Here is a 23,469-nt window from a genome sequence, read left to right as displayed (position 1 = left end):
CGGGATTTTAAGCAAAATAAAATAAAATATATTTGGTGTGGAGACATAAAATTTTCTAAACGTTCCACTAATGTAGAACTGTACTATTTGCTTTTTTTTTTACATATTTAAAATACTGAAAGTTTGGCAGATAAATAGGCCCAAGCAACTATCTGAAAATTAACTACTACACTCATGACTATATTGTATTAACTCAATAAATTAATAAGTTCTAGAGGGTGTAGAAAAGACACTATGTGATACTACCTGGAAAAGTTACTATATCAATTGCCTAATTGATACTACTGAAAAACAGTATAACAATCTTAGGATATCAAGGCCACATTCACCATTAAGTAGTTCTTTCCATTGGTGCTATTTTTGAGAACCATTTTAAACCTGCTTGTTTTAAAGAGTGTCAAGAAACAATTTTTTTTAACTAAGCAAACATGGAATTTTTTCATATCAGACATTGAACTGATAGGAGCATATCATATCCACAGAAAGATGAGTATCTCTTTTCATAGGTAATCCATAGCTTGAAAGGGAAAAAACTTTAAGGGAAAGCTAAGTTGAGAATACAAACCGAAATTATTTGTCCCACTCAGTTATATTGACTGGACAGGTGCCTCTAGGAGACCATTACCCTTAGGACCTAGCAGAAGTAAAATATACACTCCTTAGCTGCCAACATAGTAGCTAAAGTAGCTCTGATGGGTACTAGACAATGAAACATATTTAAAAGTGTGAGAGTGTTTAATGGTTACTTCCCTAACATGAAGAAGTATCAAGTTATGTTGGAAATTTAAAGATACTTATCATGGGTTGCATCATTGTATATTTTAGGTGAGTTGGTGTAGGAGTTGGGAGGCAATTTATCTTGTATTTTGCCAAAATTTTAAATATTTTTTTAAGTTACACAGTCTCAGGTTTTTAGATAATAAAGTCATTAAACTCTAAGAAGTTATTACTAAGTAGCCAGATTATAATGCTCACCAGATTTAATTATTTAACTGAATAATTTTTTTCGGGCACCAGTAACATCTCAGAATAATTTTTTTAATATCCTAAATTTTCAATAATAATTATGAACTGGATAAAATTTTTAATTAACATACAAGAGTTAAAACTTTAAACATGGTCAACGTAAAGTGTCCACAATGAAAGATTAATCAGATTTTAAAATAATGCCCTTTGTTTCTTGTCCTCCAGATAAGTAAAAATTACATAACAAATAGTATGTCAGGTAGAAAGAGAAAGGGACCCAAACCTTATCATTCACCTAACTGTATTTGTGCATATTTTTTAATGTACTGTTGTGAATGGAGAACAAAATGTACTTCATTTTTAATTATATGTCTTCATTTCATATTGTTAGAATTTACCAAAGCAGTCTGCATTAATTTCTTTTACGACAGATCCGTGTTTGTCCTTCCAGCTTCCTAACCGTTGTATATTTCTAAGATATAAATTATAATTTAATATAATTTTTCATCATACTAAATATGAGACCATTCTAGAAAAATAAGGTGGACAAAGCCTAATATTTAAATTAATTTTTAAAATCTTAGATTAAAACAAATTTTGGTATCATAGTAAAGTTGCTTTCACCTTTTCTCACTTGTTAAATTTTTAGTACAATTTACTGTTCTGCTTAAAGTTTTATTGTCTTTTACTGATAACTTTCCTTCTTTATTTTTTAACATTTTTAATCTATAAATTATTTTTATAAAAGTTGTATTTTAAAAAATATTTGTTATATTTATCTGTGTTTTTTTAATGTTTCTTAAGGTATTTATTTTTTCTCATTCTTGCTATTCCATATCTTTTTTACTTTTTTGGAATGACACTAAAATTTATTATTAGTTCTGTGTGTGTTTTTCTTCATTAAATAATTACTGACTAGAAACTTCTAATAAGACTTCAATAGAAAAATTCCCAGGACGTTGTATATAATGAATTGTGAAATATTTTTGTTGGTGAAAAGTTTTGCACCTACCATGATTGTATTGGTTTTGTACATTCTGAATTTTACTGTCCAGATACAGTTTTACTACAGAGGAGTTTACAGATTACACACTTCACTACGTTGTACTGATACGAGTCAACTGCAAATGTGGGAAGGAGAAAGAAATGTGATCCCATCCGTCTCAGTTCAAAAATCCACACAGTTTGCACTTGGTGTAGATTTCCAAAGCTCCCTTTCTACTTCGTGAGGAAATAAGACTTCTAGAATAGTGAGGGTCCTGGTTAAATTTATGGGCAGGGATGGGGGTATTGAGACTAGGCAATTCTCCAAAGGGCAAATGCTAAGATCTGGGAAAGAAGCAGATTCTAGAAGCAGAATTCTTAGACTTCCTGAGTACCACATCTAAGCTAAGATCTTTGATCTGCTATGAAAGGTTTCTAAGTATTAAAAGTAGAGAAAAGGGTATTTCAGACAGAACAAACCACATGTAGAAAATTGGGGTGGGGAGGCAAAAAAAAGACTTGTTGAAACATAGAATAATTTCATTCATAAAGATGAGAAATGGGATAAGAGTAAGAAATAATTGGGGCTGGAGCCATAGCACAGTGGGGAGGGCATTTGCCTTGCACTTGGACAGCCCGGGTTCGATTCCCAGCATCCCATATGGTCCTTCAAGCGCCGCCATGAGTAATTCCTGAGTGCATGAGCCAGGAGTAAGCCCTGTGCATCGCTGGGTGTGACCCAAAAAGAAAAAAAAATAATAATAAAGTGGGAAGGTGGGTGGAAAAATGGCAAAAGAGAAGGATATTGAGGAAAGTATAGCCCAAATGTGGTCACCAGTTAAATGTAAATATTTTTTTATTTCTGAGCCCAGTAGTAGAATATCGATAATAGATGTATTTGGGAGAACAAGGTCTGTGAAGCTGAATCAGTGTATTTTTGAAAAGTCAAGTAGCACTGTAGCACTGTTCATCGATTTGCTCAAGCGGGCATCAGTAACATCTCCATTATGAGACTTGTTGCTGTTTTTGGCATATCGAGTACACCACGGGGAGCTTGCCAGGCTCTGCCATATGGGCCGGATACTCTCATTAGCTTTCCAGGCTCTCCAAGGGATGGAAGAATCGAACCTGGGTGGGCCGCGTACAAGGCAAATGCCTTACCTGCTGTGCTATCGCTCCAGCCCAAAAAGTCAAGTAATTAAAATAATGCCTACATGTTTTGCTTGACATCTGATTGTGAGAAAGTGCCCCGAATGTTCCCTTCTGGACACAAGTGATTTAAGGTAGAAAGTGGGATAACCCAAGATAAGATGCTTAGGTGGGGGAAAACTCGTTAATATGGGTTTGCGGTGGGCCAGAGACATAGCGAAGGGGTTCAGGTGCTTGCTTTGCATACGGAGATTCCCAGTTCGACCCCCAGCGCTGCTGTGGTCCCATGAGCATTGCCCGTGGTGTTCCCTGAGTACAGAGCCATGACAAGCCTGAACGTTATTGGGTGCTACCCTCCCCACCAAAAGTGGAATTTATTGCCTAGGGAGTTACCTGAACTGGAACTAAAGATTTGATCATAAGCTTATATTCTACTCTTTGAGAATAGAAGAGATGGCTCATTGTGGGATGGAGAGCCTAGCACCTCAGAGTCCCAAAGAGTCAGGGAAATGATGTGCACAGAAGGAGGTTGGAAGAGCGTAGCCAGGGTGACAGGAAAGCAAGCAGGCATGGTGGGAAGTGTGTCTTTAGAGCAGTGCAAGCCGCGGCATCAACTCTGGAAAAGAAGTCAGTCGTTTGAAACAGTCCCACTGAATATTTCAGGAATAAAATGTGTGTTTTCATGAATACAGCGCGGTGCTATTTTAAGTGATTCAGGAGAGAGGAGCTTTGGCGGACTGACATGCCACGAAATGTCGGAAAGGGAAATGAAGAAGACTAGCACAGGAAATGAAATAGTAACTGGGATTGCGTAGGAGCTGGGGAGTTTGACGTTTGGGTGCCATCCAGTTGGAAGCCACCATGTAAGTGAAAGGTTGAAGAGACAAAAACAAGATGAAAGGAGTGGGGAAAGATAGGTGCTCCCGCTCCCCTCACCCACACTTCCCGAGTTGATGACTGGATATTCTAGGATGTCATTAGGTTGGGCTTGTCCAGAAGAATCACTTCTCTCTGACAATGGCAGGGGGGTGAAAACATCTGGAGATCATCGTTTATAAGCACCTAGGTAGAATGTTGACGATTAATAGCATATTTCTCTGAATCAAGAGGTAATACAAAGGATGGTGTGCCAGTACTGAACCTGATTTGGAAATGATTCGGTCAAGGAGGAGGGTGAAACAGTAGCTGCACACTGGTGGGATAGGGCGGAAAGAGTCATTCTGCGAAGAGGGAGAAGTTAGTTCTATGACAAAGTAAAATTTCCTAACATCTTTCCTCACCGTTGCACACGGTTACATAGTCTTGTGGCTGGGGCACACTGTGGTGTGTGAAGGGCTGTTGAAAGGTAACTGAGGTGACCATGACCTCAAATGGAGTGTGACTATAAAAATTGTATTATAGACCTTTTCGTGTCTGTTGAGTTCTGTTGAGCTCATGTTGGCCTTTTCTGGATTGGTTTGTATCTAAATGTAAATAAACTGACCCCCACCTCCGAGGAAATTTTAGGATTAGAGTAAGCTAATGTGGATTTGACGCCGTTACGCCTGGACTGCTGGGAGTGGTCTAGCGAAAGCCCCTAAAAAGACGTCCCGTTTCATTCCCACACGCCTGACGGCTGGGGCGTCCTGCTCAGGAGACTCTAGGGGCCCCACCGTCTAGTACTGCTGCCCAGCTCTCAGGGTGAGGGGTACACTCTGCCCACCTGCCTCCCGGGGTGAGGGTACACGTCTGCTCACCCACCTCCTCAGCTAATCTCTAGAAAGCAACGCTTCCACAAAAGCAGCCCAGAAACAAACAGTAAAAGCCTCCTCAGGATTGTGTTAAGCAGGTCAGCCTCTCTTTCTGGAGGCCTCCCCCCATCAGTCTGACCTGTGCACTCTCTCTATTAAACTTATTTTCCAGTCTGCGCCATCTCCCTCCCCTGGTAAATCCTTTTGCACTTGGATGCTCAGCCCCCTGGCCTGTTTAAGCAGCTCCTCCCATCCCTTGCTTGTTTGCCTCTAGGGCCTCCTGGCAGAGCTGATTGTGCTAAGGGGGATGGCCTCAGCTTGTCAGGCATCACTTAGAGGACTCTGCTGGACCATTTCAGTTCTCATTCTGAACCCAAACTACATTTCCCAATAAAAGTATGTAATTCAAGTAGACGCTTCAATGATATTTTTGAGACAACTGAAAAAAAAAAACAACAAATTTTGTCATCTCTGTTGCCACTCCTGTAATGAATGTATTTTTTTTCCCTATTCAGAATTCTGGTTTTAAAAAGGCATATAGGGGCTGGAGCAATAGCACGTGGGTAGGGCGTTTGCCTTGCACGCAGTGGACCTAGGTTCGATTCCCAGCATCCCATATGGTCCCCCGAGCACCGCCAGGAGTAATTCCTGAGTGCATGAACCAGGAGTAACTCCTGTGCATCGCCGGGTGTGACCCAAAAAGAAAAAAAAATAAAAAGGCATATAATTGGTGGGTGATTTTCACTTGAGTGTACTTCATCTCTGAAACCGTGACTGGCCTTGCATCTTCATCAGGTGCACTGCTTTACGACAGATTTTGAGTCCTAATTCAAAATGGTCCTTTAAATTTGTGTGGTCAGTTGGCAAAGACTCTCCATAACCTGTGTAACTGTGCCACTGTCATCCCGTTGTTCATCGATTCACTCATGCAGGTGCCAGTAAAGTCTCCATTCGTCCCAGCCCTGAGGTTTCAGCAGCCTCTCCTTACTCGTCCTTCCCAACGGTGCCATATTGGAGGCTCTTTTAGGGTCAGGGGAATGAGACCCGTTATTGTTACTGTTTTTGGCAAATCGAATACACCATGGGGAGCTTGCCATAATCTAGTTTAATAAATTTTAGCGTTTTCTTCAAGTGTTTTTATTATGAGAAAACTCTGAGATGTCAGTTTTCTAAATTTTATTTTGACCAACATTTCCAGATGATTGACTGACACCATAATATCAACTGCTGCAGGTGCATTTCAGTATGCAGCTCAAGAAATACTGTGCACAATAGATTCTTGATGTACTATATTTTACTGCATAATCACCTCCATCACAAAATCATTGTACCCTGTTTTTAAGTAGTACTGTCAATTTTTTTTTTAATTCATATAATGGTCACACTCAGTTTTTTGGCAAACAATTGCCATAAAATCTACAATGGTTATGTAGTGAAATGTCATGACTAGGGAATTCTCAGTTTTCTTTCTTGCCTTTTTGAGTAATAATATTGCCCAATTAGCATATTAAAATGCATTTTCCACACTTAGACATGTTGCAGCTCTTTTTTGTTTGCTTTGTTTCTGATTGGGGACCACAACCAGCTGTTCTCAGGGCTTACTTCCTGTTCTGTGTTCAGTCATCACTCCTGGTGTTCAGAGGACCTTTTATGGTGTCACAAATCTCGAACCCAGGTTGGCCGTATGCATAGCAAGCACTTTAACTGCTGTCCTCTCAAGCCTTGTTTGTTTTTGTGCCACCCCTTGCTCTGTGCTCAAAGGTTGCCCGGTGGCGCTTGGGGGACCATGTGGTGCTGGGGATTAAACCAGGGCCTCCCGCGTGTAACACGTGCTCTCCACCATGAGCTGCCTCTCTGGCCAACATACACCTCTTTATAGTCACATTATTGGAAAACACTGCTTGTTACAGTTGACCAGTATTTGCTGATTTTCCCAGAAAGAATGTGACTGCTGTGTGGAAGTACACAAATGCTATGTTTATTCTATTGTACATAATTTCAGAGTAATAAAAATTTTAAGTGCTTTCTAAACATCTGCCATTGTTAGCACACTGTGTTAAATGCTGGTAACTCAAAGATAATCACAGAATGGTCAACATTTGGGGGCCAGTTTTGTTTTTTATATATTAGATTTAATTTCATACTGAGTTAAGGAAGAGCTGTGGTCTTAAATCAATTCAGTTCAGTTATATTACAGATTTGTGAATTTAGGAAAACGAGCTCAGTGTCCTTAAATCTTAGGTAACCCACAATCCTAATTTGATCAGAATAGAATGAAGTGAAGATCATTTAATGCAAAACTTAATCACTCCCATACACATTTTATAGGAATTTCATATTAGCATTGTTCCTTCTTGCCAGTGGCATAAGTCACTGTCACTGTCCCGTTGTTCATCGATTTGCTCAAGCGGACCCAGTAACGTCTCCATTGTGAGACTTGTGGTTACTGTGTTTGGCATATCGAATACGTCACGGGGAGCTTGCCAGGCTTTGCCATGCGGGTGAGATACTCTCGGTAGCTTGCCTCTCTCCGAGAGGGGCAGAGGAATCGAATTCGGGTCAGCGGTGTTGGCAGTGTGCAAGGCAAATGCCCTACGCACTGTGCAAACTTTCACTCAAAGTTTTAATGGGATCAGAGTTCTTTCTCTTCTAGCCTGTGTCGAGGCATCCTGGTTTCTACTGCTACCACGACAGTCTCGTGCAAACCCAGCTCCAGCCTCACACCCGCCAGCAGAAGCCCTGCCGCTTCCCCGCCTGTGCCCACCAGATCCCCGGGGTCGACCTCACTTCTGTAGACCAATTCTCCGGTTCAGTTGTTTTTGGCTGTTTATTGCTTACTCTTTTTTTTTTATTCAGAGATTCCGCTTTTAAATGAATCTTTTTTTTTATATTGAAAAACTTTTTTATTTTGTGTCTAATTTCCATGGAAATCAGAATCTTTAAAAAAAAAACTTATTATAGTTTATTATAGTTTACATAAGGTATTTATAATCGTATTAGTTTATGGTACTGATGTACAAATTTACTCCACCCTACCACCACCGTGGTCCTTAGCTCACCTTTGATCCATCAGGAAGTTTTAATAAAAATCTTTTTCAATGGTATCTTTGCCCCTATCATTGAAATTTTTATAGGAACTGAATAAAGAGTTTTAGGTCTTGAGCTCTTGCCTGTGGTTTTAAAGACTTTCTTTTAAAAACCAGAATGTGTTATTAAAATGTGAAAGTCACTTTGATAAAATTCTTTGACATGTTTTGTCCTTAGAATTTTTCTGCAACGTTTTACATTAATTGCTTTGTGAGTCACTATTCAATTTGTCAGGATATTCCACTTTACTACAATCGTGTCTCTTTCATGGAAAGAAAATGTTGTTCGCTCAACAAATGCTTGATACTCACCATGCATTGTGTTAAACTTAATCACAACTGAACTGAGAACTTAAAAAAATATATTTCAAGTAAATTTCTCTTCGGCAACATAATTAGTAAAAGAGAATTTGGTTTGTTCTGTCTACTAGAAGACCTGCAGCATATACACCTGAATTCCAAATGAGGGAGAAAATTCATTGCCTCCTGGTCTGCAAACTTTTCTGACAACGGGCCTTGCTCATTCATTTACATATCGTCTGTTTTTGCACCTCAAAAAGCCAAATCGGATAGTGACAGTGGAGATCTTAGGGCCTTGAATATTGCCAGGGCCTTTTCAGGAAGAGTCTGGTAACTGCTGTTTATGGCAGTAGAAAGTTGGAGGTAGTGTTGCTGGAACACAAAGTCAGTAGATGAGAGTCATTCTATACACTTCACCCCCCCACCCGCCCCCTCCCTGTTCCACTCACAAAATATATTTCTGTTGTGCGCTTCTCTTGTCTCCTCTGTGGGACAAGACCTGCCTTTGCAGAGACTGATGGAAGAGCCCTGAGGCATGCTTTATTCTCTTCTGTACATTTATTCTCTCCCTGAAGCCTCCAGACCAGTTCTATCTGCGGTAAGTTCAAGAGTCACCCCCCCCCCCCCAAAAAAAGAAAAAAGCTGCACCACTTGTTAGAACAGGATTGGTTTCCGTTCATCACACCTTATGTTTCTTCAGGTGTGCTCTCCATTTTCTACCTGCCTTTCTTCAGGAACTCTCTACTTAGGAATTCAGAATTCTTAAATCGGTGCCCCTGGCTCTTCTCCCCCTCTGCCCCCCACCCCCCCATTTTCCTGTGTAGTAAACGGTTTTCTTTGTAATGGAGCTGAGGTGTCAGATTTTTTCAACATAGTAACACAAGAAGTCTGAAGGATTTTGTCCCATCAGATTTTTTTCTTGCTTATTTTAACAATTTTAAATAAAAGCTCTCGGTTTCTTTTTCTCCCACCAATTCCAATTCCAGGCAACCTGAGAAATTTCTTTGTTACTTTGGTTCTGTGTTATATAAGCATCAAATATGTCTTTAAAAAGCCTGTATCTACATATACCCGGTTAAGTTAATCTCTCAGAAATGTTTGTCTCTGTGTAAGGCAGTGTCATAGACATACAGGATAAAATATGGGTAATACGAGATAGGATTTCTACCGTCATGGTTAAAGTTTATTTGGAACGATAGATACTGAGATAATAATTGTACAAATCTTACAGGTTTTTAATTGGTATCTAGTACTATAAGAAATCTTCAAAAGGGAGACTTTGCAGGGGACAGGCAATGGTATGGCGGGGAAGGCACTTGCCTTGCACGGAATCCCATATGCTACCCAAGCACCACCAGGAGTGATCCCAGACTGCACGCCAGGATAAGCCCTGAGCAAACGCCAGGCGTGGCAAAAACAGAAAATTAAAGGGAGATTAGGTAAAACCAGCAAAGGAAGGAAACATTTCCTTAAGGCAGGGGTCATGGAGCTGGGCTGTGAGGGAGTAAGAACTCTGCCAACTAGCGGAGAGCCAGGAGTGCATAGGACTTTCTAGTGAGTCCTGAGTGGTGTGAAGCAGTCTATGCTGGGAGACGCTGGGTTCTCACTGTGAGCTTCATGGCCCTGCTGTGCTCCCCAGTGCTTTTAGATCGAGGGAGACGGGAGCGATTTATGATACCTGTTTCCTTTCTGCAAGATCTCTCAGACTTCCTTCTAGGAAATGAGCCAGACAGTGCAAGAAGGGAGCAGTAGACCTTTGCTGTGATGCTTCAGATTTAAACTGTGCTTTGAAAACAGGGATGTACAAACATCACTGTGCATCCAAAGTACCAAGAATGCACGTTAAGGAAGAGATTGTTCAGCGTCTGCTTTAGGAGGCAGGGTTGGGCTTCCGTGGTACTGATGCTACTAGTTTAGGGATCACAATTTGAGAAGAACATCAGTGTTACAGTGATCAAAATACTCATCATTCACTGAAGTTACAAATTTCCCTCTAAGTACTACATAATCTGTACACCACAATGTTTTGCTATTTTCATTTTCACTAAATTAGAAATATTTTCTGGTTTTTTTTTCTTGTTCTTTCTTCTTTAGTCATTGTGTTATTTAAAGTGTGTTGTTTAATTTCCAAACACTTGAGGGTTTTTTTTGTTGTTCCTGTTTTGTTTTTGGCTTTTTGAGTCACACCCGGCAATGCTCAGGAGTTACTCCTGACTCTGCACTCAGGAATCACTCCTGGCATTGCTCAGGGGACTATATGCAGCCTGGGTAGACTGCACGCAAGGCGAACACCCTAACTACTGTACTATTGCTCCTCCACACTTGAGAGTTTTACAGATAGCTTTCTGCTACTGGTTTCTGATTTGGTGCTGCTATCATTGTATGTGTAGTCTTTGAATCCATTTTAATTTACTGACTTTTTTTATGATCCAGACTCTGTCCATATCCATTGTAATAAGATGTCTGTGTGTTTTTGGAAATTAAATTCTGCTTCAGTAGGGTAGAATATTCTCTAAATGTCAGGTGAGCAAGTTCATAAGCAGTTCTAAACATCCTCATTGACTTCCAGTGTTCTTGTTCTATCTTTGAGAAAGGGGTGTTGAAATCCGCAACTATGATTCTAGATTTTTTTCAGTTTTATCCTTTCAGTTCCATCTGATGGTATTTATTGCATTTTGAAGGTCTGAGAGTAGATAATACCCTTTGGTGTATTTTGAATTTTTATGCATCCTTTCTGAATTTACTCCTTTGTCATTGTGAAATGAGCTGCTTCATTCTTAGAAATGTCCTTGTTCTGGGGAGTCAAAAAGTCTACTTATTTTTCTCGCTTATTTTTCTACATTCTAGCTTGTTTTTCACTAGTATTAGCATGGTATATGTTTTCTCATGCTTTTATTTCTAGCTTATTTGAAGCCATATATTCAAAGTAGATTTTAGGCAATATATATACTTGAGACTTGCTTTTTTTTCATCCAGTCTGACGATCTCTGCCTTTTAATACCGTCTTCCATTTAATGTGATTATAACAGTTGGATTTTGGTCAACCTCTCTTCTCCATGTGTCCCTTCTGTTCCATACTCCCCCCGCCCCTTGTTTTTCCTGCCTTCTTTGGATCAGTTGAGCATATTTGAGTCCAGGGCCTCAAGTGGAAAACCCTCATTCTATAACTGAGTTACATCCTCAGCCTGTCCTAATTGACTTTTAAAAGTCACTTTCTGTAAGTTTACCCAGTATATCATCAATTTATCAATGATTACTTTCCAGTACTATACCACTCCATATACAGGCTTAAGTTTGGGGGACCCTAGAGATAATACAGGGATTAAGGCACTTGCCTTGCAGTGCTTGACCCTGGTTCCATCCCTGGCACTACACCTGCAGGAGTCATTCCTGAGCACTCAGCCATGAAATGTTACTTGAGCACTGCCGCTTGACATAAACCAATATACACAACACACACACACACACACACACACCACATGTGTGCACACAAACACTGTCACTGTCCTCCCGTTGTTCATCAGTTTCCTCGAGCGGGCACCAGTAACGTCTTCCAACAAATTGTGAGACTTTGGCATAATGAATATGTCACGGGTAGCTCGCCAGGTTACTTTTTTTGTTTTTTTGGAACACACCTGCGCATGCTCAGGGCTGGCTTCTGGTTCTCCTTCTGTTGGTGCTTAGAGGACTGTATGTGGTGCGGGAGATCAGTCAGGGCCTGTCTAATACAAGACATGTACTTTAACCCCTGTACAGTCTCTCTACCCCCCCCCCCGAGTAATACTTCTAGAGCAGTCTGCTTGCATCTCCTTTCAAATCTTAGTGCTCTTACTAGTATGTGTTTTCCTTCTATAATTGTGTAGTACCCCCAAAGATTTTTTTCTGTTTTACAGAGAGTTGTAATTCCAGGGGAGTTTGAACTAGAGAAGTATGTTCATTGTGAATGCACCGTTTGTGATGGTCTTCGTTGTTCTACACAGATCCAGACATACCTCTTACCATTTTCTTTCTGCTAGAGTAGCTTCCTTTAGCATTTCTGGCAGAGGAATTTGCTGCTGACTAACTTATCCTTGCCCTTCTGATGCCGGGAAGTCTTTTGTACCTGTTTTTGAAAGCTCGTAGCTGCATCTGGAACTCTGACTTGGCCCGATTTTTTCCTTAGTGCTCTGAAAAAGATGGTGTTGTTCGTGAGAGGATTCTTGCGCTCTCTCTCCTCCCTCTCCTGGAACTGTGCCTTCTTTCCCTCTGAATACTTGAAAGATTTTCCCTTCACCGGTTATCAGTGATGTGTTTATAAATGCCGTCATTACCTTCCTTTTCAAATACCCGTTCTCTTCCATTTTCCCTGGACTCTGTTGCTGTCGTCGCTGTGACTGGGATTGGTGGGTGGCGAGGACTCCCACGTGGTTGCAGTGCTCAACGCGCTCAGCCCTGGTGCAGTGCCTGTGCCCATGCTTCCCAGAGTCACACTTTCTGGCCTTGGGGTCGCCCTTCTTGAATTTTTGAGTTGTGGCGCTTGCTGGGGCCATGGTGCCACCAGAAACCAGCTGTGACAGCAGAGTTCCCAGACAGCAGAGCTGCTGCAGGTGGTGTTCACCTGGGGACAGTGTGCTTGCAGAGCCATGCAGCCATTCGCCTGGGCCCTTTGGGATTGTTTAATTACCTGAGTATCTGAATTTAGGGTTTTTTTTTTTTGTTTTTTGCTTTTTGGGTTACACCCGGCGATGTGCAGGGGTTACTCAGCTCTGCACTCAGGAATGACTCCTGGCGGTGCTCGGGGGACCATATGGGATGCTGGGAATCAAACCCGGGTCAGCCACATGCAAGGCAAACGCCCTACCCGCTGTGCTATTACTCCAGCCCCTGAATTTAGTTTTTATCGATTTGGAATAATTTTTATTTTTTGGAAGGGGATAGAGGGAGTTTATCACACCCAGGATTGCTCAGTGGCTTAAAAAAAAAAAATGAAAGTTCAGCTCAATCACTAACATAGCAGTGGAGACCATGCCATTTTCATGGAATAGAAGATTCTAGAAATCTGAAGAAGCAAGTTAAGGAATCAGTGGTAGGGAAATCATGCTAGCAACCATGAAACACTTAGCCGTCTACTATTTCTGGAAAAAAATGATTGGATGAAACCTTGGAAAAGTTTAAATTGGTGAGAACCAATTGATTGGAAGAAATGGTCTGTTATTGGCCTGATTGCAACACAGCAACTACCCCAAAACACATCAGCTTAAATAAGCATTGACTATAATTGGCAAACAAGTAGAGGTTGAAAGTTCTGATCTTGGTGGGCTCACATGTCATGGTGTCATCTGTCTGCTCAGTGGGACGTTAGGCTCGATCTGTGTGACTCAAACACCCAACGTGTCAATGTAGGCATTTTTGTATGGAAAAAGCAAAGGTTTCAGGTGATATAAAAGCCCAAGCAATTCTGTGAGTCTCAGTTTATATCCTATTTGCTAAAATTCTGTCAACCAGAAAAAAATCCGTCAATCAGAGGAGGAGACTTCGAGGCACGGCAAAAAGACTGGGCACAGCAGACGTAGGGGTGAGTGAAGAATCACCCAGCTGGCATTGGGAAAGGGGGAAGGAAAGTCCTGAGCTGTGGTCACTGACCAGTTCCTGAGAGGCAGTTCGGATTGGATCCAGAAGCCTGTCAGTTTGAGCAGGCTCTTATAATCGGTTTGGTATTATTTGGGATCAACAACTTAATGATATGTACAAACATATCAGTACCAAATTCATTTTTAAATCTAGGGAGTTTTTTCATTTGCCATGCTCAAGGCTAACTTCAGAATCACAGCAGTGTAAACGGTTTGTTGCTCTCTAAGGAGAGTTGGCTTTGTGGCCTGGATGTAACTAAAATTTCCTTCATTAAGCTGAAAATTCAGGTACTCTGTTTCTCAATAGAAGAGGCATTTTCCTGCAACCTTGGTGACTGTGGCTTGTTCTAATCATCATGAATGGCACTGTTAGTGATCAGGTACATCCTCTACACCAGTGGACCCTTCTTTCTATTAAAAAGAGGACTTCTCTCTGGTTGCGGTGACCTGCAAGTTTAGGATTCTAGCCCAAGACTCGCAGACATGGGGCCAGAGCCATAGCACAGTGGGTAGGGTGTTCGCCTTGCACGCGGCCCACCCAGATTCAATCCCCGGCATCCCATAAGGTCCCCCAAGCACCATCAGAAGTAATTCCTGAGTGCAGAGCCAGGAGTAACCCCTGAGTGAGCATCGCTGGGTGTGACCCAAAAAGAGAAAAAAAAAAAAGACTGGCAGACATCAGGTCCTCCCGCTGACCCGCCCCCACGTACTTCTGCTCCTGCTCCTGAGCCCCTCACATGGTCAGAGGCAAAACCAGAAAAGGTCTGACTTCAAATCCCCTGCCTGCCAGTCGACCAAGGCCCATAAATCCATCAGTGTCCTGCCGAAGGGAAATTTTGCTCTTGGGATACATTATGCCTTTAGAAACCGAAGACTCGCACCCGGTCTGCCACTGAAAAAGCGTGGACTCATGCTTGGCCTCGTGGTTCAGAGGGAACCCGGGCTTAGCTGCTGGGTCACACGACTCTTTTGTCCGGGCACCATTTGAAGCCCGAGATTCTAAATCGAACTTCTCTCTGCGATTTAGAGGAACAGTAACTTAGTCACTAAGCCCTTAGTCCGTAGTTGCTCCTTTTACTTCTGATGTTTTGCAGCTGCTGCTTGTTTCGTTTCTCCGTGGGGCCTCCCCGCAGTGCCCCGGGGCCAGGAGACCTTCCTGGCGGTTCTCAGCCAATCGCGCCAGCGGTTAAGTGCAGGGGCCAGAGAACGCAGTGCTGCTCAGTGCCCTGTGGTGCCAGGGATTGCCTGGGCCTCCCCTGCAGTGCCCAGGGACCTCCAGGGCTATATCTGGCAGTGCTCAAGGGGCCATGTGGTGCCAGGGATCAGAATGGAGAGGGCAGGGTGCCAGGCACGCACCTTAAGGAAGCCCTGCGCTCTCTTCACCCCCCACCATAATTTGGAGGGTGTATGAACATTGCTGCTCCCTCGCCTCCCTATCAAACTTCAAAACACTAGGTTTTGTTTTGGGGCCACACCCGGGTCTGCACTCAGGGATCACTTCTGCCAGTGCTCAGGAGACCGGATGGGGGGCCCAGGGTTGAACCTGGCTTGGCTACGTGTGAGGCAAAGGCCCTACCCATCGCTCTTGGCTCTGGCCCCCATAAACCGCAAAATTTCTGCAGACAGACATGCTTACCCTTGTTCCTGGGTGAGGATTGGTTGCAGGTTTGAGGGAAGACTGAGTGGATCCTGTCATCACCAGAAAGCCTTTGTCAGCTCCTTGGCACCCAGAGATTTGATTCTAGGGCACAATCTCCTACAACCTTCTGGGAACTGGGACTCCTCAAAGCCAGAGGCCAGTGCACCAGAGACTTCATTTTTATAACTTCTCACTACATCAAACATATGAAAAAGCACTTTTAAAGAATTTTTATTAAATGTTTTAGGTCATGGGGTGGAGCGATAGCACAGTGGTAGGGCGTTTGCCTTGCACGCAGCCAACATGGCCGACCCGAGTTCGATTCCTTCGCCCCTCTCGGAGAGCCCGGCAAGCTACCGAGAGTATCTCGCCCGCACGGCAGAGCCTGGCAAGCTCCCCGTGACATATTCGATATGCCAAACACAGTAACAACAAAGTCTCCAATGGAGACGTTACTGGACCCACTCAAGCAAATCGATGAACAACGGGAGGACAGTGACAGTGATTTTAGGTCATAGAATTACAAGAGTGTTCAATTTCTGGTACTGATGTACAGAAGTCACCGCCCACCACCCTCACCACCAAAGTGAACAGATCCGGCATTCCTTCTCCCCATCTGTCCCCCCGCCCCATTATTTGTTGATTGACGGTTCTGGTTTTGGCATATATCATTAGTCCATTAACACCCCAGTGTACTCAAGACTTACGTCCCCGTGTTGCTTCCAGGCAACCTATTATTCCCCTGTGCCCTTCCTCCCACCCACTAGCCTGGCGCGCTCAGGTCTGTATTCTAGTAGCCAAGGGTTGTTATCAGTTGCTGTTGTCATCAGTCTTGGAGGAAGCACCATTCTGCTTCATGAAAGCACTCTGATCTCTCTGCATTTCACAGCCCTGTCATATTTGGAGAGATTTATGAAGACATCAAGCCCACAGAGAGTGAGTGCTGGGTCCTAATAGTTGTCAGTGAACTACTGAATTAACAGAATTAACAATTCAAGAGGGAAATAAACCAGGCATCCAGAATTTAGGTTAGAGACGATCAAGTTTGATGATTTCAAGTACAAGATAGTTTAAGTTCTAAATTCTCTGTTGAAATTCAACCTCTGACTTCCCCCTTTGAAAGGGTGTACATGTGTTCTATGAAACCCTTTACCTAAAAATTAGTCTTGTGGTAGCTTTCAAAAGCATGTCAGTCCCTGCCCCAGTGTGTCTTTTTGTTTGTTTTGTGTTTGAGCCACACACAGTTGTGCTTGTGGCTTAATTCCTGGAAGTGCTGGGGGATACAGGGTACCCCGGATCAAACCCAGTCAGCCGCATGCAGGGTACTTGCCAGCTGTACTGTCGCTTTGGCCCCAAGAATTTTTAATATGTTGATATTTTTAAAAGTTCAGAATAACCCAAAAGTCTATCATTTGAAGATGGACTAAATCCATAAAATGAAATTCTATGAAACTATTAAAGAATCAAAGTATTTGTTGTATAGATATGAACCTCCAAAATATACTTTTAAAGCAAGCTACATAACAGATTGCTATACCACGGATATCTCAGGTCAATCTGGAGAGGCGCCGGAGGGATCCCAGGAAATCAGTAACTGATCCTGGGAGACTCCATAGACAAACATTTTAGTGTTTTTTTTTTTAATTCTGCAAGTATATTACCAATTTTTTGCATTGTTTTAAAAGTGTATCATGAAAAATAGGGACATGTATTAATCTTCCACTTGATACAAATGAGAATGATTATACCACAAATTTTTGACATTAAACAGCTTTGTCAAAATCTTAATTTCCAAATATGAAGTTATTAAAAATTCCTCTAGACTTTAGTTGGGTTTTATGGGGGAGGGAGAAGGGAAGGTGTTGGCCGGGCCATAAGTGCTTAGGGCTTATTCCTGGCCTTGTGTTCAAAGATCAAGCCTGATGGTGCTCTAGGAACCAAAAATGATGCTGGGGATCGAACCCAGATCCACCATGCATAGGCAAGTGTCCTACCTGCTGTTCTGTCCGTCCAACCCCTAGACTACAATTTTTTTTTAAGCGTGAACAGTTTCCCTTATCTTTGTATCCCAAAAGTGCTTACTAGTGAGTACTCCACAAAATGGTAACTAGTTGACTGGTGGTGTAGAAAAGAGAATGCAAATGCCCTGGAAAGTTCTAGATCTCTCAGAGTTGCTCACATCCATCTTGTTAGGACATTGTGAAAATGGGTATATTCCAGTTTCTGCCTCTGTTTCCTTCACGCTGTCCCTTCAAGTCCCTCTTTCTGTGGACTCTTTGGAAGGTGCTCTTCTGTCTTGTTCCTAGTATGCAGAACATCACTAGCGCCCAAGACTTCCACACCCGTGAGCTTCCTTAACTGTATGAGTTGATCATGTTCAGCACTTTTGTATTGCTACTCTTTAGGGGTTTTGTTTGTTGGGAACCACATCATGAAGTGCACGGGGCTGACTCCTGGCTCTGTGCTCAGGGATCATTCCTGGCAGTCCTGGGACTGTCTGGGGTGCAGATCGAAATCTGGGTCGGCTGTGTGCCAGGCAAGAGCCTACCTGCTGCACTGATCACTCTGCCCCCATCACTGTTTGGGGACATTGGGTATTTTTGGTCTTTGATGGGGCGGGGGAGGATGTTGTGCAGGCACACTTGGCTGTGCTCGGGGCTTTTTCCTGGCTCTGTGGTCAGGGATCATTCCTAGAAGGGCTCAGGGGACCATACGGGATGCCAGGGATCAAACCTGGATCAGCTGCATGCAAGGAAAGCCCCCCCATCCCGTACTGTCTCTCTGGTTCTAGACTGTTGAGTGTTTTTTTGTAAAGCGATTTGGTACTTTCTTTGCATGCATATGTATAATTTTGTATGCCCCTGGGGTTTATATATCCATCTTTGGAGTACACATTCTATAGTTTTCCCCCGCCCTCGTCATAGGCCCCTACAGGCGATTCTCCGCAATTGGGCCAACAGTTCAATACAGGACCCAAAGCTCGGATACTGCTCAGGGCTGGAGGCCCCGGGGCTGCACCCCATGATGCTGAGAGCCATGTGATACCAGGAATTGAGCCTGGGTAGTTGTGTGCTAGGCACCCTATATGTACTATCTCACGGCCCTAGAAAAGTAATTTTAAAAACTGTCTTTGAAGTATTGAAGAAAACTATCTAGTTACTGAAATACTCTGGTGCATACATCTTTGTCAAACAGTAAACAAGACTATTTGGTGTGCCCTGTCTCTCCATCTGGAGAATGATACTTGATACCCCATGTACCAAGCATCTTTACCTAGAATCCTTTGCATCTTACTTCAGTTTTACCGTTCACCTCGAGTTTCTCAGAAGAGTAGTCATCAAAACTTTGATCTTTCAAAAATATGATCACGATCATGACCATCCTGTTGTTCGTCGATTGCCTCGAGCAGGCCCCAGTAACGTCTCCTTCATCCTAGCCCTGAGATTTTTCAAAAGTGCCATATTAAAGGCTCTTTCTGGCTTAGGAGAACGAGACCCATCATTGTTACTGGTATTTGGCATAGTGGGTACGCCACGGGGAGTTTGCCAGACTCTGCCATGTGGGCAGGTTACATTCGGTAACCTGCCGGGTTTGTACAAAGTAAGAATGAGATAAGATGTCGCGCGGCCGCAAATGCAGCCGTGTGCTTCTGGGAGCTGGGTTTTATAGTCTCTGGATCTTGGCCATTGATGGGATTACATGGCGCCAGGGGGCCAGTTGGTGGGTGTGACCCCTGCCTACTGGAAGGTGGAGGATCTGGGTGGAGGATGCTCAGCCCCGATCCGAGCAGGCTTGGCGATCTCAGCCCCAGGACCCGCATGCCTTTGTTCCTCTGCTGGTACCTTCATGCATGTGGAGAGTGGTTTCAGCATGGTGGTGGCTGGTTCTGGAGGTCTTCGGCTGCCAGAGCCCTGGTCAGGGCAGGGAGGGAAACTCAACCTCAAAATACAAGTACTAAATATACAAACACCAGTAGTCCTTGGAGGGAGCAAACTTTAAAAAAAGCCTCATCTCAGCTTTGCTGGCTTAAAAAATCAAAACAAAACCTTGTCAAACAAACGAGGCGAATAATAGTAAGCAATTTTTTTTAATTCAGTTGATACTTCTGATGAGAATGTTGCATGTTGGGTCTATTTGTCATATGTCAAGCCATGACTTTAATTATAGTCCAATCAATCAAATTTGGGGATGGCTGTGGAGAGGATTTTAACTTTTTTTTAAATCAAAGTGACTAACAACGTTTGATGTCTTCTACTACCGTGGTTTGGTATTTCAGTTTTTGCTCTGGTCTTAGAGCCACCTGTAACAGTATCCTCGGGGGATACTGGAGCCAAATGCTTTGGGGACCATGTTGTACCAAGGATTGAAGCAGGGGCTCCAGCTTCCTCAAGCTCTCTCTCCTGGCCTTGATTCTTTAGTTCTATAAAATTTGAAACCCTGCCATTTAATACAGTTGGATGTTTACCTCAGTGTTGACTATTAAAAGCTTGCTGTGACAAGTTAATCTCTTACTGGATAGTGTGAGTCTGTTGGCTGAAGTTGTGGGGAGATCAGAATAATACTTAAATCTGAATGTTATTGTCACTTACCACGACTCTTAACAAGTCACTTAAATGTTAGCTAGGGCAGAGAAGATAGCACATGGGGTAAGACTACAGCCAAGCCTGTTCAATCCCTGGCAGTACATTGGTCCCCCATGCATTGGTCTCCAAGGAGCACTCCTGAACACTGCAGACTGTGGGTCCTTTCACCCACCCCCCAAATTTAGACAGCTGTTTCATCATTTTGAGAATCATAGATCTGTTGGAGAAAGCTTAGGGAGAATGGACCTATCTCAATTATTTGGTTAAGTGTCACGTGAACTTATGTATAGCAAGTTGCCAGTTAAGGATTCACATAAAGATATGACTTGACTTCGAATTGCCTGTAGCACTCTAGTTCTTCTTGGGATTCACAAAGCACTCTAACCCAAGAGTCTAATTCTGCACATTTGCAAATATTCATAACATTTATTGAACAATTCTGTATACTTTGTTTCTCTCTGGAGATAAAAAAAAAAATAATAACATCCTCCAACTATTGAAGGAACTATCAGACCCGAAACAATAGTGAAGAACCCAGAATCTAAACAAGTGTTTAGAGATGCCATGGGCCTAGGACCAGGCTCTGAAGAAAGCAGAGGTAACAGTTTCCTTAGGTAGGAGCAAAATTCAAGAGCAGCCGGGACTATGCTCAGGGAGACTCTTCTAGAAACCCACGTTAGCCATCCAGCCAGAACAAAAGGAGTAACACTGAATAGAAGATTGACCAATTTAATACAAACCCAGTCAAACTTTTCCATCAATACAAAATCCAAATAGGCAACCAGAATAGTGAAAATACTATGGAAGGGATGCCACATGTGTTCTGATGGGATGGCCAATGTGAAATACAGATACGTTAGCACGTCCACGAAGACAAATGTTTCTCCTGGTCTTATCAGCTTCAACAGAGCTTATAAGGAAATATAAGGGAAAGGGCAAAAGCTAATTTCAGGTTGGAGATGAACAACTTTGGGCCTGTTTATACTCAGTTCAAATTTGCTTTCATGCTTTTTGGAGTCTACCCACTTTGCCTGGTTATGAAATCTCAGTGACTGTGTATGAATATACCTAGGACGTGAATGCATTGAAAAAGATTAATCCTTGTCTTTTGGTGAGTTAAAGCCATGTTTGTATCTTTTAGCCAGGTTCCCAGGGGGGCTACAGCGTAAGACTAAGAGGCCTGACCAGTAGAACGGGGAGCCAGAGGAAGACAAAATCAGAAGGGGGCCACAGTCGGACAAAGGTCGAGAAACACCGAATTAAAGGATAAAGGGGTTAAATCTTGCCAAGTGTAGTGGGCTGACTTCTGACATATCCCGTTGGAATCTGTATCTGCAGTGAAGGTTTTTACCCAGTGGTGATCCCACAAGCACCTGGCTTACCACATACTCAGTTCAGTAAGAGAGCAGCGAAAACAGGATGAGGGGTGCTCTTGTTGCCAAACAAGAAATTCTTCAACTTTGTCTTTACAAGGCTGATGTCTTTGAAGTTCAAATAAAACTAAAGTGCTTTACACTTTTTTTTTCCAGCGTGCTACAAATGAAAACTGATGAGCAGCTGAATTTGGCTGATGGAAACACAGCAAGTTGCCCTTTGAGCCCCATTAAGATGTGCCTTAACCGTCCCATTGAATGGAGCCTGGCAGCAGCGTCTCTAGCGAGCTGTACACTTCATAACCAAAATCTCAAAAGCGAAGAGAAATAGATCGCAGATCTTCTTGCACTACCCTTGTTTTGGACGTCAATATTCTTTCTGAACAATAAGCATTTGCTTGACCTTGAAATATTTCTAGTCCCGTGATTTGTCTTTATATCCAGTCATTTGCATTAATTATATTCTTTTTTTAAAAAATATTTTGCATCCAACCATTGTGGAATTTTGCAGTACAAACGCATTTTGATGTTTTTTAATGGTTTGTGAATTTTTATGACCCAAGTTTAAATACATAATTGTCCCCAGTTTTATTTCTGTGCACAGCTTTAACATTAACACATCCTGTGATTTAGAAGGCTAGTAATTGTAAAGATTTGTGGTGATGGCCTGACCCAAAAACAGGTATACATTGGTGGATACCAACTACCTCGAAGCAGTTTGGCAAAAGGCAAAGGTATCTCTTGAAAGTTTCTCTTTCAAAGTTATATATGTATAGAAAATGCTGATCGTAGTCTATCAATAGCATGTTTCCATTCAGAATCTGAGCTGGTTAGTTCTTCTGTACCTTTAAACATTGAAGTGTGTGGGTATTAAGAGCAGTGGCACAACCGTTGCATGTTTACTGTCCCGCAAACCTGCGCCTCTGGCAGACACGAACAGTTTGGTTTAAGTTACCATATAAATGAAAAACGGGAAATGAATTCACATCGACTGGTTTTACTGTATTTTAGCCATTTATTTTGAAGTGTCAAGGGATGTCTCTTAAAATCAAGAGGGTAATATTCCTTATCTTTAATAGGACAAAACATAGCGTCAGCAACAACTTATGTGTTTGTGTCTAACACTTGAATAGTAAGAATGCCGGAAGATTTGGTGCTTAAATTTATTTTTTTCCATGCCAGAGAAAAGAAGCTTTGGTACTGGGGTCCATATATGAACGTAAGACCACGTTCCTTCCTTTGGAGAGCCTAGCTGTGAGGTAAATAAGATTTAATTTCTTTCTAAAGACTTTTCCTAATAACACATGTTTGGGTGTATTTTTAAAATCCTCATTTCTCCCTACCCCTTTTTCCTCCCAAATTTTAAAGAACAGGGACTTAATTAAAAAAAAGAAAAACAAAAAACCACAAGGTATTTGAAGCACAGGAAAAAGACACAGAGCCAACAAATGTGAAACAATCATCTATTTATATTGTTTTATATTACAACCATATTTGCCTGTTCCTTTTGCTTAATAAGCATTATTTGTAAACTTCAGACTCCTTTTGTACTTTTGAGTCTTCTAAAGCACTTACACGTGTGAAATATAGCAATTTGGTTCTAAAAAGCACAATGTTACTTTAGCTCCATCTTATAGCTATATGGTAAATATACCTAACAAAGCACAATTATTAAAATAATCCAATGTTAGGGTACTCCTATTCTGAGTAATAAAAGGAAAAAAGATATAATCAGAGAAATAAGAAAGGTGTTGTTTTCTTGGGTATTGCAGGTGGATAGAATGATTTCTGGGCTGGTGAGATAGCGTGTACAGCAGGTAGGGTGCTTGCCTTGCAGGGAGCTGACCTGGGTTCAATCCCCAGTGTCCAGTATGGTGGCCGAGTCTTACCAGGAGTGATCACTGAGCTCAGAGGCAGGAATAAGCCCTGAGCACTTCTGGTGTGGCCAAAAAAGCAAAACAATAAGAAGGCTGGCTTTCTTAAGTTTCAAATATCAGGCAAGTGCCAGTTACAGAAATAAATGAAAACAACCGTGAATAGTAATCATAAG

At 42.3% G+C, this 23,469-nt stretch overlaps 1 protein-coding gene across 2 annotated transcripts in view; it reads left to right on the top strand.

Annotated features, from left to right (window-relative positions):
• Positions 1 to 23,361, top strand: part of LCORL (ligand dependent nuclear receptor corepressor like) — a 155,171-nt gene extending 131,810 nt beyond the window's left edge. The window contains exon 7 of one of the 2 annotated variants that reach the window (XM_056130339.1): positions 21,576 to 23,361. In XM_056130339.1, the coding sequence (XP_055986314.1) occupies positions 21,576 to 21,750 (175 nt within the window). In that variant the 3' untranslated portion in view covers positions 21,751 to 23,361. The remainder of the gene's footprint in view (positions 1 to 21,575) is intronic. The other variant, XM_056130340.1, reaches the window with a different exon arrangement.
• The last annotated feature ends 108 nt before the right edge of the window (positions 23,362 to 23,469 follow it).

This window comes from Sorex fumeus, unplaced genomic scaffold (assembly GCF_029834395.1).
Source record: "Sorex fumeus unplaced genomic scaffold, SorFum_2.1 ptg000077l, whole genome shotgun sequence".
NCBI classification, from domain to species: Eukaryota; Metazoa; Chordata; class Mammalia; order Eulipotyphla; family Soricidae; genus Sorex; species Sorex fumeus.
This window is presented reverse-complemented; position numbering and strand designations above follow the sequence as displayed.